This window comes from Lissotriton vulgaris, chromosome 2_1 (assembly GCF_964263255.1).
Source record: "Lissotriton vulgaris chromosome 2_1, aLisVul1.2, whole genome shotgun sequence".
Classification (NCBI taxonomy): domain Eukaryota; kingdom Metazoa; phylum Chordata; class Amphibia; order Caudata; family Salamandridae; genus Lissotriton; species Lissotriton vulgaris.
The window spans coordinates 2034561782-2034577853 of record NC_141687.1 but is presented as its reverse complement, the minus strand read 5'-3'; the positions used below and the strand labels follow the sequence as shown (position 1 = coordinate 2034577853).

At 44.3% G+C, this 16072-nt stretch overlaps 1 protein-coding gene across 1 annotated transcript in view; it reads right to left on the bottom strand.

Moving 5' to 3' along the window:
• The window catches only part of ATP8B4 (ATPase phospholipid transporting 8B4 (putative)), a 3619152-nt gene that overhangs the window by 201626 nt on the left and 3401454 nt on the right, over positions 1-16072 (bottom strand). The window contains exon 24 of the mRNA XM_086958264.1: positions 11672-11917. Within this exon, the coding sequence (XP_086814390.1) occupies positions 11672-11917 (246 nt within the window). The remainder of the gene's footprint in view (positions 1-11671; positions 11918-16072) is intronic.

Below are 16072 nucleotides of genomic sequence, written 5' to 3'. Positions count from 1 at the left end.
CTGGTCATTGTTAACCCCTGTGTTTTGCTCAGGAATCTATTTTGACAGTTATTCGTGTCAGTAGGCCAGATTAACCACTTTTTCCAATCAGGATGTGTTCTGTTTAGATGTAAAATTTTAGATACGTTTATTTCAATATCTGTAGTTGCATTATCAGGTATTGGCTTTGGAATAGACGGTTTGTTAAGGTCTTTAATCTTAGCTAGGCCAAGACAGGTTGTTTGGTGAATTGTGTCATTTAAGAACATTATTTGTTCTGGGATCATGCAGGCTCGAAATAATGCTTCTAGGCCTTGTACCTGCCAATCTTTTGTACCCCAGATGGTTTTCGTTTCAATGTTATTTTTCCAAACATCAAAACCAAATGTCATCATTTTGTCATAAAATGCTTCTGAATATATTAATTTAGTATTTGTCAGCATAGTTTTCAACCCTGTTTTATCTAACAGTTTATAATAATACGTTTCTGCATCACTGGTGTTAAACCCTGAGAAGTATTGAAATTTCTCATAGAATGTTTTAGAACTGCTTTTAGGTGGAGTAGCACAATGTTCCCATTGGTTATATTTAAAAACATTTCTAGGTTGTGCAGATTTATGCAAGTAATGGTCACCGTAATGTGAGAAGCAGTACATCTGTTCATAATTAGACGAACCTTGTAAATAATCATGTTCTGTAAATCTAGCTGACAACACTAAATCAGACATCATATTATTAATACTTTCAAAATCCCAATCATCAGAAAATGTACTTGGTTTTACAAAGTCACTTTAAGGAAACCTTGAACTGGTGAGGATATTTCAGGATTTCGACCGGACCAAATATTTCATAGTCAGTTTTGTCCCATACTACCCCAAGGGTATTGGAATGGCTGTGACATTTACTGTTGATAGTTCTCTTTTATTCACGTGGGATGATCTGTGCGGTTTGTGGACTAAGTTGATGTTCTGACTTGCTGTGTCCATTGAACTGTATTTTCCCTCAATGAATTTTCCCAAACAAAGTACCATGATGAGCCAAAGCAGGAGGAAAAATACACCTAGTCCAAACCAGAACTCTAACCATGGAGAGATAAGATAAATTTCCTTGAGTTGATGAAAGAGTTCTCTTGCTTTTTCTTTAAAAGTCTTTGTTTCTGGCATCACTTCGGGGTCGGTTTGATCCTCAGAAAAGTTATCGAAGTTGATGAAGTAGCCAGAGGCAGTTCTGTCAATTGTTGCAATTGTTCTTTCAATTTGTCTCTCTGTAGGCCATTCTGATGCCACATCATTGTAGACTGGTGTTTCTTGACGAACTGTTTCAATCTGTGTTCCAAGTGGCACGAGTTCCATGCAATTATTGCATAGTTCCTCTCTGTGCACTGCAGGCTTATCGAATGTGATTAGTCTTTCAGTTTGAACCTCTTGGATTGTTGCAAGTTTGGGTATTCTGTTGTTTCTCGGGAGTCCACTGGGCCTACTGTTGATTATAGGCCCCATGATTGTGGTTTTACCAGGTCGATAGATACAACTCTGTTCTCCTTTTTACCAGCAAGGGGCGGTAGTACTACTGATCTTGTTCCGTTGATTGCCAAGACAGGTACTGCTTTTCTGTAAGAAGGCCCAAATTCCTTCTTCACCGCTATTTTCTCTCTGACTAGATCCCCAATCTTTGGAATCCAGACAGGCCTTGCTGGGGCTGGTGGTGCCTCTTCAGTGGTAGTTGGCTGTTGCTTTAATTTTATGTTGCTTAAGGATTTTCTTGTTTCATTCAAGTCCTGTAAAACAGCCAAACGATCTTTGATGTCAAAGTCTTTATTCTTATCTTCTACCACTGATACCTGACTATCTAAGTCCTGAATGTGCATTCTAGTTCCGAACAATAGTTCGTATGGGCTGAAACCTTTTAGAGAATTTCTTGGCAAATTCTTTAGACTGAGCTGGACACTTATTAAATGTTTGACCCACCCATCACCCGAACCTAATACCTTCGCTGTTATAGATTGCTTTATGTCCCGGTTTTTTCTTTCCACTACACTGTTCCCATCGGGGTGTGATGGACAAGAGTATCGCAACCCAACGCCCATGCGGGCCATGGCCTCCTTATAAGCTCGAGAGCTGAAAGCAGGACCCTGGTCAGAATGGAACATGGCAATTGCGTATGTGCCGATAAAGACTCGCAGATCTTTTATAACAGTTTTGGCGTCAGCCGAGCGCTGGGGCCACATTTTTTAAGTGAATTCTAGTCTTAAATGATTATTGTGATGCTGGATGGCATGTACGATTCAGAAATGGGGTGGTGATGAACAGAGTGTCTGAATTAAGCAAACCACTCTTACCCAGTCCAAAGATCAGGGCTTGATCCTTCACCGTTATTTATCTCACTGCACCATCCCAGCTCAGAACCTGGCTATATGCAAATTAGTCTGTCGCTGGCCCAGTGCATCATGGGAACAGGGCAGACTAAACTACCAAGCCAATTCTTCACCAGAAAGGAGACAAGCTACCGGGGACCGGTTTCTGGCATTTCAGCCTTCTCCGGCCCGGCTTGCTTGAATCCTGATGGTGCAGTGAGAAAGGAACTCATGTCTGAGTATACCCTGCAGACAGCATAATGCCTACCATGGCATTAATGTGCTTGACTCATTGCTGCGATCTCTGTCGCAGTCCGCGCAGTTCTTTACATAGTTATAGTGGTGCAGGCTCATTCCTGGCCACCAGTATACTGACTGTAATTCGGTCATAGATTCCCTCATCTGTATGTGCCTTGGACCTTCACCCATGTGTGCGTCTGCTATTAATAACTTTCTCCGGTTCATGTTTGGAATGACCCTATCCCCCACTCCAGGGATTCGAGCAAAAGGAACAGAGTTTGCATCAATTACGTATGCATCATTGAGTGGATAGTTCACGGGTAGTGCTGCACAGTCGCCTTTTAAGGACGTTTTTACTGCCAGCATGGTTTCCCGTCTATGTATTTTTCTGAACGCTTTTTTGTGGCTACGGAAGCCGGTTTAGTTGCTTCCGCTGTGGCTGTATTAGCCAATGAATTCCCTGCAACGTGAACGCCATCACGTTGATGACTCAGAGTGTGTATCACGTGAGTCTTTTGTAGTTCTTTCTGTAAAAGAACTACCTGTTTCCAAAGCATTTTATGCTTGATTGTGGCACCTGTGTCATCTTTGAAATCATTATGAATCCAGCTCTGCAACTTATTATTATAAGAGTTGACGCAAAAATGCGAATCGCACACGATTAGTGTCGGGAATTCACGTTCGGCATTTTCAAGCGCCATCTTTAAAGATCTGATTTCAGCTCGCTGAGCCGAACAGTTTCTCACTGATTCAGTTTTTGTTATTTTCGGTCTGAATATACCGCACAGCCAGCGACCTTTAACAATCGCGCAGGCTGCATCGTAGGATTTATTTTCTACGTTGAAATGCTGTATAGATTATACAAGATTATTGTTGGAGAGGCAGAATTTCGATTGGCAGAGGATATTCTTGTTCATATTTTAAATCATTCAGTTTTTCGAATTGTGGAGCAAAATAGTATTTCACGTCGTCCGCAGCAAGAGAATTTACATACTGTATCCATTTCTGATCCAGTGACACTGTAGCCAGGTTTACTGGGCTGAATAGCGCCTCTAAGGCGGATTCCGCTGTGAGGACATTAATCCTTTTGCCGTGTGCTAGTTCCCTTTCATTAGCTAGTGCAGTTAGTACTGCTTTCACAGTATTTTCTGTGAGACTGAATGTTTTTTCTGCTTGTGTGTACAAGTGAGATTTGTAAGCTATTGGTACCTTTTCTCCCTCATTAGAGGTCAGGTACGTGAATCCGCATCTTCCTGGGATGACTCGGATTACAAGGTTGTGTGTGTTATCACGTGTTTCTAATTTTGTTTTTGCTAACATGTCTGTTTGCAGTGATCTCAAAATTTCTGTGTGTTTTGGAGTCCAGTTCATTGGTTTAAAATCAGGTTTAATTAGTTCGTAGAGAGGTTTAACCCTCTCCGCGTAATTTAGAATGTAAGTTCTTCCAAAATTCTGGAAACCTAGAATCGATTGTAAGTTCTTCAGCGTTTTTGGTGCCTGGAGTACTACGCACTTCTCTAAGAAGTTGTCCTCTAGGCTTTTTCCTTCACTTGATAATACGTATCCTAAAAATAATACTGTCAGATGGGCAATTCGAGACTTTTTAAAGTTGAATTTGTAACCCTCTGCTGCGAACACAAGTATTATGGTGTTCACTCTTTTCAAGTGAGTCTCCAAGTCGTCGTCTGTGAGATAGATATCATCTACATAAGATAATGCCTCATCATCATACATTTGTAGTAACTCTGTTACCCTGGCTGAGAATAGTCCTGGGCTGTTCTTGAATCCCTGTGGGAGCCTACGGAAATATTTCTGTGACCCCATTACTGAGAAAGCGGTCAAGTATCTGCTTCTGGTGCAATATTTTGACAAAAGAAACCATTAGATATGTCTAATGTCGTTTTATATTTTTTCCGAACTATGTTATTCATTAGTGCAGCACTATGCGAATTTTGTGCTGCAAATGTTTTGCAACATGAGTTTAGGTGTCTGTAGTCTAAGACTAGACGATATGAATCGTCCGGTTTGGAGACAGGAAACAAAGGATTGTTCATTTGAGAGGTGCATGTTTCAATCACCCCCTGGTATTCAAGTTGATCTAAAATCTCCCTGACCTGTTTTTTAGCTTCTTGCTTAATTGGATACTGCCTTTGTGCAGTCGGTTGACTTTTTAACTGGATTTTGTGAGGAGGAGAGTCCTCATCCCATCCTACATGATTTTTATATAATGCTGGTGCCTGGGCTACTGCCCATTTCCTCGCATATATATATTTAGTGTGAATCGGAATGTGATTCGAGAAGGCAGGCATACTCATTTCTTCGCCACGAGGGCACTCCCTGACAAACTCTGGGGGCCAATCTTTTTCAGCTAACAGGATGTCATAGCCTTTTGAGAGTTTATCCCAAAATAGACCCCTTATTTTCCTAGTCTTATCTCCCTCTATACGCAGTGTTATTTCGTATATCTTATGAGGTTCGCTAACTCTGGTGTCGGCAGTTTCTACTTGAATGTATTCATTCGTGTCCACTGTCTCCAGATGACTCATCAGAATCTTGTGAGCTATGCTGATTTCTGCTGCGCTGTCTAGCATTGTCTGTGCCCACTCCCCGTTTTTCAACTGTGTCCTCAGTATTCTCGGCATGTACGATTACTCTAATACTGGCTACCTTCTTTCTTGGAAATTGAGATTTTTTACTTTGAGCAGGTTCCTTGTCTTTGGACTTGGTGTGCTCTCCTGGGTCTGACCGTCCTCTTCTTTCCGATTTCTGCAGAAAAGATCGAGAGGGACGTGTATCAATACTTTGATATCTATCAGGCTTCTTCAGATTATCCCTATTTCTAAGGTTATATCTTTTCTCAGAGGGCTCCCTCTGGGGAGACTGGTGTTCTCGAGTCAGAGTTCTTTCCCTCCGTCGAGGAGACCTTCCTCTGGACTGGAAAACTTTTTCTTTGGGAGTGGATTGTTTATTTCCATCCCAGTTCTTTTTTGGAGTGTTTGAATTATTTTTAATAAATACTTTTTCAGGATTTTCGAGCAGTTGGGGTTTTACTGGTTTCCCACCCAAGCTGTCTCTACCTAGTTCTTCATAACATTTTTCTATAATTCTGGCAAGCTCAATTGGTTGATCTGTTATATCTGTTTCCTTCAACTTCTGGCGGATCGCCACAGATGCTGCTTCTCCTTTTATATTGGCTAGTAATATAGCCGAGACCTGCTTGAAGTCTTTCAGTAATTTCATACCAAGAGTTAAAGCAGTTTCTGGACCGTATTCATTCTGAATCTGTTTTAGCACATCTGGTATTACCGCCATTGACGGAACACCATGTGTTTTTGTGTAAATGGAAGCAAAGACTGTACCCCAAGTGTCACAGTCCTCCACGTGTGGTGCGACCCCCATTGGAAGGCAGATGGTCAGGATTCTGTGTTTCTCAATAGGGGTAGTATTCGGAAATACTGCCTCTATTTGAGTAATTTTCTGCGCTAACCAGAAAGGAATTTGTTCCCATTTTATGGGTGTTTTACCAAGACATGATTGTATGTTCTGTGGTGTAATTTTATTGGTGTTCCCCTGATGAGGGATCAGCTGTGGAACATTAACAGCTGTTTGAACTGTAGCAGTCCGCATTACATATTTGACTAATTGTATATGTATTTTAATTAATGTTTTAGCTGTGCTAACAGCTCTTCTTTTGACATTTTTGCAATGTCCGGATGTGGTGTGTAGCTGGCTAGAACTGGCCACGTTGCTCCTGGTCTACCTAGTGGACCGAGCCTGGAAATATGATCATTGTGTTTTAGGGCGCCTTTAAACCAGAGCAGGTGCTCTTGGAATTTTAATGGGATTTCAATCTCCGCGAAAGGAGCGTACTCTTCCGGTGGATCCCCTATTTTGTAATAGTGGAACTCGTTTGTTGCAGCGTTTGCTGCTTGAAATTTTATCCATGAATAGAATACCTCTGTCTGCCGATATTCGTGTGCCTCTATCACGAAGACGACTGTGCCACCTTGAGTGGTCAGTCCATTTTCTATAAGTTTTAACGTTATAGTTTTTCTTATGTTGACCGGGATGATTATCGCTCCCGGTTCATTAATTTCATCGGGACCCTGCTGAGTCGCATTTACTGCGGCTCCAGTGGTTCCGTTCTCTAAGTCTGACATTGTATGAAATGCAGGTTTTTTGCAGAGCAGGTCCCCAAGGAGACAAATATTAGGTGCACAATATTTTGGAACACTGTATCCTTCAACGTTGAATAAACCAGAGCTTTACATAGGAATCTCTTCCTACTAAGTTCGGGCGGATTTTAACCTTTCACCCACTCCAGACGTCTATTGGAGTATTTACGGGAGAAAGGGTCTGTGTGAAAAATGCACGACTGAGTTACTCTAACGTCTTGCGTTAGTTTTATCACCTTACCAAATGTTGGGCGCCATGTAGTGTAGTTCCTATTTTCCCTATAGGCCCTGCGCATTGGAATAACATAAACAGTAGTATAGACGTAGAAGTGCGGTCTTCCAGGTCTCTACTGACTATGCTAAACTTAATTGGGTTTGTTACCAACTAGCTCAGAGGGCACTGGAAACTTTCTTGACTGAATAGGAAGTGATCAGCTTCCCTGGTACAGACAAGAAGGGATTCAGTTTTCCAACAACCGCATAAACATGACAACTTTGCGCCTTAGAATAAGAGTCAATCTCTAGAGTTGTGTGAAACAATAGACAGTTATTTTACTCAGTCAGTTGTGCAGATTACTTTCACCAGGATGCAGAGAATAGAGAGATGGGACGGGCGTTTTCAATAAAAGGTATTATTTATTGAACAGTCTTTCTTCTCGTGCAAGAGAAATGAATTGCCACAATTGCAAGACTAGTTATTATAAAAAATGCGTACAGTAAAATGAGGATTGCGAAATAATACTGTAAAAGCATTGATATGGTTTCTTAGCCATACAATGGTTAAAATGAATAAAATATATACATTCATATATACATTCAGCTAACGTACTCAACTGGTGCTTCTAACTACGCCTACCCCAGTTACTGTGTCCCAGTGTCAAGGCCTAAACGTAGCAGCTGCCCACTAAGTGCTGGGCAGCTGTGTGGCAATGATGGGGCCAATGTGGGAACCTCGCAGGCCCTGGATACCTGACTGTCCCCTCTTGGAGCCTCGCTGGGCTCTAAACAAATGACTGGCCTCTGGGAGCCTCGCTGGACTCAACAACAATAATGGCACTCAAGAGCCTCTCTGGGCTCTAAAATAAATAATGTGCCCCCACGAGCCTCTCAGGCTCTTTAACACGATGTGGGCACTCAAGAGCCCCTCGGAACTTGTGAAAATGAAATGCTACCGTGAGCCTCTCAGGGCTCATAAAACCAATTGTGGGCTGGAGGTTCTCGGGCTCAACAATCAAAGACCTGGCCCCTCGAGTCTCTCGGGACTCGTAACTACAATTGCGGGCACATTGGAGTCCCTCTCGGGGGACTCGGAGACACAGGATGGCACCTCGAGCCTCGCAGGCTCGTAAATACACTTGCCCAGGGTAACGTAGGAGCCCTGCTCGCAGGGCCCGAACACAAAGTATGCCCCTGCCCCACTGGACTCGCCTGCACGGAGAGCCTGGAGCCTCTTGGGGCTCTACTGCCGTCACCCCGCCCCGAGCGGAGGAACGACCCAGGGGACGCCCGCACTCACCGGCTGTCTGAGGCGGCGGCTCCTCGCGGCGTCGGCTCTTCTCCGCTGGACTTTCCCGGGTGGCGGTGACGGTGCTCTATCCTCCGGGGAGCCTCGCCAGGTCCCGGACTCCTCTCGCAGCACTTCCCAGTGCAGGGTGAGCTCCCGCCTGGGCTTCCGGATGTCCCTTTGCCCCGCCCTCGGCCTGCCTGACTTCCGACCGGGCGGCGGGGGCGATTTCGCTCGTAGACATGGGCCAATGCCGGGTGGGCACCGGCTTTTAGCAGAGGCAGCGCTCCCTGCGCTAGATTCAATAAAAGCGCTTTCAGGTGCTTCGAAGCGTAGATACAGAGCTCCTAAGCGCTAGCGGCAATCAGATCGCTTCTAGGTACTGGAGGCAGTGTACAGCGCTCCCAGGGGCCGGGGGACAGAATAAAGCGCTCACAGCGCTATGGGCCAAATAAAGCACTCTCAAGCGCTAGGTAAGGAATCTCAGCGCTCCCCAGCACTAAAGGACAGGAAAAAGCTCCAGCAAGGTCTGGAGGCAGGCAGGGGGGCAAGGCTGGGCCCAGAGCCAGCTCACTGGGTCTCCAGGCAGGAAGACAATCCAAGTGGCGGTCCTCCTGGCCCCAGCAACAGCAGCAGCCCCCTCTGGCAGGATCCTGGAAGAGAACACTTCTGTGGGGACACAGCCCCATTTTTATACACCACATTCCTTTGTCTGTAGGTGCAGGGTGGGGGAGAAACCAGTCGCAGCTGGTTTTGGAGCACCCTTGATGGGCTCATTCCCTCACTCTATTCACTGGCAGAGCTAGGGTCATTAGACGCACCACAAGGGGCGGAGCCAGCATTATGTGGGGAAACCCAGCCTCATTCAGGACACAGGTGCACTCCTCCCCAGCCATCAGCATGCTAATCTCCACACTCACCACTGGGCAGACCCATCATGACTCATGGAGCCTGGCATCCCAGCCAGCTCCAGCCAATCAAATGCCAGACACATTTTACACTAATATGCCAACTCCTAGAAGTGGCACTTCCGCCCAAGACACACTCATGCCACATACATCATTGCGAAGCATTCAATCACACAAGTTTGCACATACCAAACTTGAGCATGCACGCATCAGGAACTACCAGGGACACAGACATTCCTCATGCATTCCTATGGGAGGGCAGGCCAACCTCACTCCACGCACTCAGAGTGCGCACGCACTTTCCACTGGGACACAGTGAAAGTGCGCAGAAACCAAAAATCACTACCACCAGGTCACCATTAAAAGCAAAAAGTTTAGGGGTGAACCTACCAGAAGGGCCAAGTATATATATATATATATTTACATACACATACACTCATTTACCTTATTAATACTTACCCTAAATAGCCTATCAATCTCATGGTAAAGGCATGCGTTGTAAAAGTATGTGTGTTGTCTGGGATGTTATCGGCCATGAATATTCTTATCATTGCTCATTAAGACATTATACACCACAAACAAAAATAATTTTTCAATGTGAGAATTATACGTGCTAATATATCTCAACTCAAATGGCCGAGATATGAATTATATATTTTTCCTCTGTATGTACGTAAAACTTGTTGGTCTTTGCTTGAAACTGAATTAATACTGACCACATATCTAGCTAAAGATGGGAACTCAATTGTTTTTTTTAAGTTTAATAAAAGATGAAAGTTCTGATACACCTAATATTACTGTTTTAAATATTATTAGGATGAACGTTTGAAATAAACCATGCAATGATTAAAAAATATGCCTTGAATATTACATGTAGATGTTTGCATTAGAAACATACCCCATTCATGCTATTTTACTAGGATCGGACATTGTGAAACAGATATGTAATCCAGAGATTTGTGGAAGACAAAAAGTGAAGCAATGTATGTATGTGGTATTTTAGGATAAACCTAGCCAAACAGTAGTCAAGCGTTTTACAAGAAGATAATGATTACCCTGCGCAAAGAACTACGCTACGCTTGCATAGTTTGCGTAGTTTGCGCTACTTCGCACTACGCGAACTGCACGTAGGACAGTGCAAACCCACGTAGCGTAGTGCAGCGGTCATCCTTTGCTTGCTCGCGGTCCTCAACGTCAAGTTGGCGACCGCGAGCAAGCAAAATGACATCCCGGCGAGACTTTTTCCTCGTTCGCGATCAGCAACATCAAATTGATGATCGTGAGCGTGGAAAATAAACCTCCCAGTGAGATTCTCAACGTGGGGAGGTCAGGTTTCTCAATGCGAGTGGTTGTGTATGCTCGCGACCGCTCGCAATGAGAAACTACCAGTCCGTGTTGAGAAAGCTGCCGCTTGGGTAAAAATCTACTTGAGCGGCAGAAAACTACAGCTCAAACTGTGCAAGATGCCGTTTTCAATGATTGCACAGTGCCGGATGCTTGTCCGCAATGTGCAATCTTTGAAAACAGCATCTTGCACAGTGCAAACAGGGTACTACGCAGTTCGCGTAGTGCAAAGTGCATTTTGCGTAGCTTCACGTAGCACTACTTCGCAAACTACGCCCAGCCTATGATGTATGAGGTAGTGAGTTTTCTGTTTCTGAATCATGATGTTCTGTTTCTAAAAGAAGTCCATATTCAGCTCTTTCCTAAATTGAAGTGGGGTTGTGGGTTCCTGATGTATACAGGGCTGTTCCGAATCATGGGAGCATAAGTATAAGTGAAGAGAAGAATGCCTGGAATCATTTTTGTTTTCTTTTTTTACGCTCCATTGCCTCTAGTATGATGCTGTACTAAGAGTTAGTGTAGATCATTAGTTTGTCAGTCAAATAGGCAGCATGCCTGATGTGTGAAGGATTTGCTAATGATACCACTGGTTTTGACGATAATGAATGTGGGCACAAAGGTTTATTATTAGGATATGCGCCTGTGAGCTGCGGGTTACAAACAATCTTCTATATTAGACAAATCAGCATCATAGGCCAATTTATGATGATTCCGACATGTCACTACAGATACTCTAAGGATCGCTGTTGTAAGTGCATTACCACCTGAACTTTCTTACTAGTATTATACACTGAGAATGACTGTATACATATGGATGCCGACAGCAGATGCTTTAGTTTCCTAAGGTGTCAGAAAATGTTTATGACCATTGCTCATCTTTACTTCGCCACTGACTCTACACCCCCTTTCAGACGCTGTCACCCCCTACTTGTGCTTTGCATAAAATACGCTTCCATTTCTAGCACAGGAAAATGTAATGGTAATATTAATTAGCATTGACTAGAGAAAATTACATATGGTCCAGACCTTTTTTTAATGTAGGTTTTTGTACTCGAAGTAACATTTTCGATTTATATTCCTTTCAAAAGTATGTGCCCCCATTTTTTGTTTTTCTCTTCTTACATTTTCTCTTCTTGAATAGCTATTAGGAAAGAAACATTTCCTGTACCTGAACGCTAACGACAATAATTAGAGATGTGGCAACAGTAACAGCAAACGACTGATAGTCTAGAATGTGTTTCCCGTCTTCACCAACTGTGTCGAGAAATGCTCCATACGGGATAAACAAGAGGACAAAGGACGTGTAGAGACCCTGTGCTGCGCAGATGAAGAAAGTGCCTCTGTTAAAGAGCAAATTTAGTTGTCCCGGTTCGTACAGGTTGGTGTAGCGTAGGCTATTCTGCTCATTGACATCCTGCGGAAAAAAACACAAGCCAACAGAAACAGGAATGAATTTATAATACAAAAGAAAATATGCAAAATGCTTTTCCTTTATTTATTTATTTTAAATAAAAAGAAGCGTTACTGTCAGCTTCTGCAGTTTTTTCATGTGTATATATACATGTATGCCTTTACTTATCATGAAAATATACTATATGTTTCAATGCATTTTTAGCAGGGCAACAAACAATAATTTTCTTTACGGACAATTTTAAAGAACAACATTTGCATTTACAGGGTGGGAAAAGGTAGGGTTGGAGTTTCGGAATGCCCACAAATGTAGGAATGTATGGCCATTCCCAAACTTAAAACACTAACCACTGCTTGTAACGCCCAATTCTTCAAATTTCTAAGCATCATGGCAGCAACATCTTTGTGAACCTGATCCTTTCTTTTTTAGGTTTTGCATACTCAGTGCTTGCAAAAACTCTTGTATTTATAATTTCATACAGTTCCCATTGCCGAAATACTGTGTTCATTTACTTAGGTGTGGACAGCTTCTAACAGTAAGCTTGAATGGTTGCTTTTTATTCATTCATTGATAACTTTATTTTGGTTGCCACAGACCATAAAAGTGCAGATAAAATACATACATGCAAAGCACAAGAAGTGGATAAAACAATAAATAACATATCCAGTAAAATGTAAGCCTAAAAATGGATTAAACATTAGTAGTTATCAAGGTATACAAAATAGAATATTGGAATTAGACATGATTATTATAAAAAAAATTCCGTCTGCGCCACATGCCAATTAGGAACCGTGAGATGGCAAAAACAGTAGGGGGGGTGGGTGTCGTACCTTAGGACCCTACAAGCTTGGGCACATTGACTGAAGCCTACATTTCTACAAAGTGGAATAAGCCAACATTTCCTTATAACCTGATAGGCAGGGCAGAAAAACAAGACATGGAATACATCCTCTCGCTTATAATTACATGCCAGGCACACGGTGTTCTCTATATTACCCCATTTACTGGTAAATACCCTAAGTGGGAGACTACCGATCCTAAGCTGCATGTAGAGTTTCCTCACAAGTGGGGGATAGATTACATCCAGAAAATCCTCCTTTTTAGATTCAATTTTTACTTGGAGGAACTCTACTGTCAAACTTCCCACGGCAGTACATCTCTGTAGAGATAATGAGTTATGGTGCCTAAAGTGATGTAACAGGTCTGCCTTAGATATCCCTGGGCAAGTTTCTTCTGGTTTATCCCACAGCTCAGGTAAACCAATCCTATTACTAAGTGCCCTAATATGCAGGAGCCACGGAATGTTCTTAGTTTTTAACGTAGCCCAAACCTCTCTGAATTCTTCTTTGTAGGAAACCAATTCAGGCACTGACCATAGTCCCTTCCAGTACAGCAAGGGCCGTATTGCTACTGCCTCATCTATAGGATCTAGCCCCAGGTCCATGCGTAGGGGAATGAGCGGTGTACTGGCTGGCAAGCCCAATAAATTCCTCATGAAGGTATGTTCAACCTTCATGAGGCAGGTTATTCGTTGGTGTCCCTATAATTCTGCCCCGTATATAGAAGCCGTTCTGGCCTGGAGTTTATAAATTTCTATGACCGGGGCCGCTGGCTTAAATTCTGAAATTCTGTGCACTTTTCTAATTCCCCCCGCCACTTGGGATAACCTAAGGGCAGCCTTTGCTGTCTGGAAACCCCAGTCGAGATTTTCCTTCAAAGTAATTCCTAGGTACTCAAAGGCCTTGACTCTTTTTCAGAGGAGTACCATTCAGAAGTGGATTTGGACAGGTCTATTTAGGGGGATTAAAAATAATAAACTTAGTCTTGTCTAACTTTATCTGTAGACCACGCAGTGTGTAGAATGCTGCGAAGCCATCCAGGGTAGGTTGGATACCCGTTGATGTTTTGGACAACAGCAAAGTGTCATCCGCAAAACTCAATGTGGGCACCCGACAGGAGGCTAGCCTTGGGGCATCGTTATCCTTTACTATAAGCAGATGATCTACTAGCCCATTTATATAGAGACAAAATGGGGTTGGGGCCAGGACGCACCCCTGGCGCACCCCCTTCTTCACAGGGTAGAGGGCCGACAGTTCACCATGTCTCCCACACCTAACTTGAGCGTAATTATCCGTATGGAGTCTAATTAACACATTCAATAAGTAGATGGGTAAGCCCAAATCAATTAGTACTCTCCACAATTTATCCCTCGGCACTAGATCGAATGTGGCCCGAAGGTCGACAAAGATGAGGTAGAGGCTGCCACCCTCCACTCTCACCGTTTTCCAAAATAGTACCTGGAGTCTAAATATCTGGTCTAGGGTTGAAATGCCCATCCTAAACCCAGCCTGCAGAGTACTCAAAATCTCATTTCCTCTATCCACCCCAGAACTCTGTCTCTAGAATAATCCTGCCCATCAGTTTTTGTGTAGTGTCTATCAAGCTGATGGGCCTAGAGTTAGACGGGATTAGGGGACAGCCTTTTTTATGGACAGGGACTATCTCCGCTCCAAGCCAGGTATCTGGCAGATCCATCCCCTTCAGTATTGCATTAAATAGAACACCCAAATATGGTGCCCAAATTTTCGGTTGAGACCGAAATAGATCCCCTGGCAACTTATCTAGGCCAGGCGCCTTGTTAGGTAGGAGTTTGGCTATTGCAGTTTCGACCTCGGTTAGCGTGATGTCCAAAGGCCCATCCAGTCGATACTCATGAAGGGGTCCTGGGGTAGGGAGCAAGGGAGCCTCTACAGCCTTACCCAACACAAAATCCAAAGGCCCCTCCAATCGATGCTCATGGAGGGGCCCGGGGGTAAGGAGCAAGAGAGTCTCTTCAGCCTCACCCAACAAAGGGGGTCATTAGGATGGCGGACGGAAGGACGTCCGCCGGCATGAAGTAGGCGGAAAATGCCTTTTTTCAGTCCACCAGCCGTGGCCAGTCCGTCCGCCACATTAGGATGGGAAGCACTGTCATATTTACGTACGACGCGGAAGACCAAGCACCGCCGCGGAAATACACCGACCCCGCGGCGGACGTAACCAACCAGAGACACCGCCGTACGGAATGACGTCTCCGACCGTCCACGTAATTACGATAGCAAATAAGACACAGCAAATCGCAGTGGAAAAACCACCAGCCTGAACACGGCGGATTCACCACAGCGGAGAGGCAAAACATTGCAGAGAGATACCCACCACAGGCAGATCTCCGTCATGGACCCAGCTCTGAACGCATTTCTGATCCTCTTCGTGCTCCACCACCACCAAGTTATGGACCGTCGCCGCCGGAGACGCAGGTACGCAAACACAACAATCGCTGCCGGAAGGGGGCTGTGACGGGGGGAGGTGGGAGGTGCATGTTGGGGAAATAGCATTTACGATACCACCAATATATCAACAATGCAAGGAGACAACCAGGAATAACACACAGAAACCACTACACAGGAATACATTGATTTTATTGCACATATTAGTAAATAACTCCTAGAGTAGGCAGGAGCATGGGCACTGGTTACAACAGAAAAGGTACATCTGAGGTAGCACATGAGAGGGCACAATGCAGCATCCTAACAGCAACAGGGCAGTGTTCGTAACAGAGCAGGTACATCAGAGGCAGCACATGAGGGGGCACAATGCAGCATCCTAACACCAGCAGGGCAGTGTTCATAACAGAGCAGGTACATCTGAGGCAGCACATGAGAGGGGCACAGAGCATCAACAGTCCATGGCAAGGCACAGAGCAGGTACATCAGAGGCTGCACATGAGAGGGCACAATGCAGCATCCTAACAGCAACAGGGCAGTGTTCATAACAGAGCAGGTACATCTGAGGCAGCACATGAGAGGGGCACAGAGCATCAACAGTCCATGACAAGGCACAGAGCAGGTACATCAGAGGCAGCACATGAGAGGGCACAATGCAGCATCCTAACAGCAATAGGGCAGTGTTCATAACAGAGCAGGTACATCCTGGGCAGCACATGAGGGGGGCACAGAGCATCAACAGTCCATGGCAAGGCACCTATCAGGTACATCAGAGGCAGCACATGAGAGGGCACAATGCAGCATCCTAACAGCAACAGGGCAGTGTTCGTAACAGAGCAGGTACATCAGAGGCAGCACATGAGAGGTCACAATGCAGCATCCTAACAGCAACATG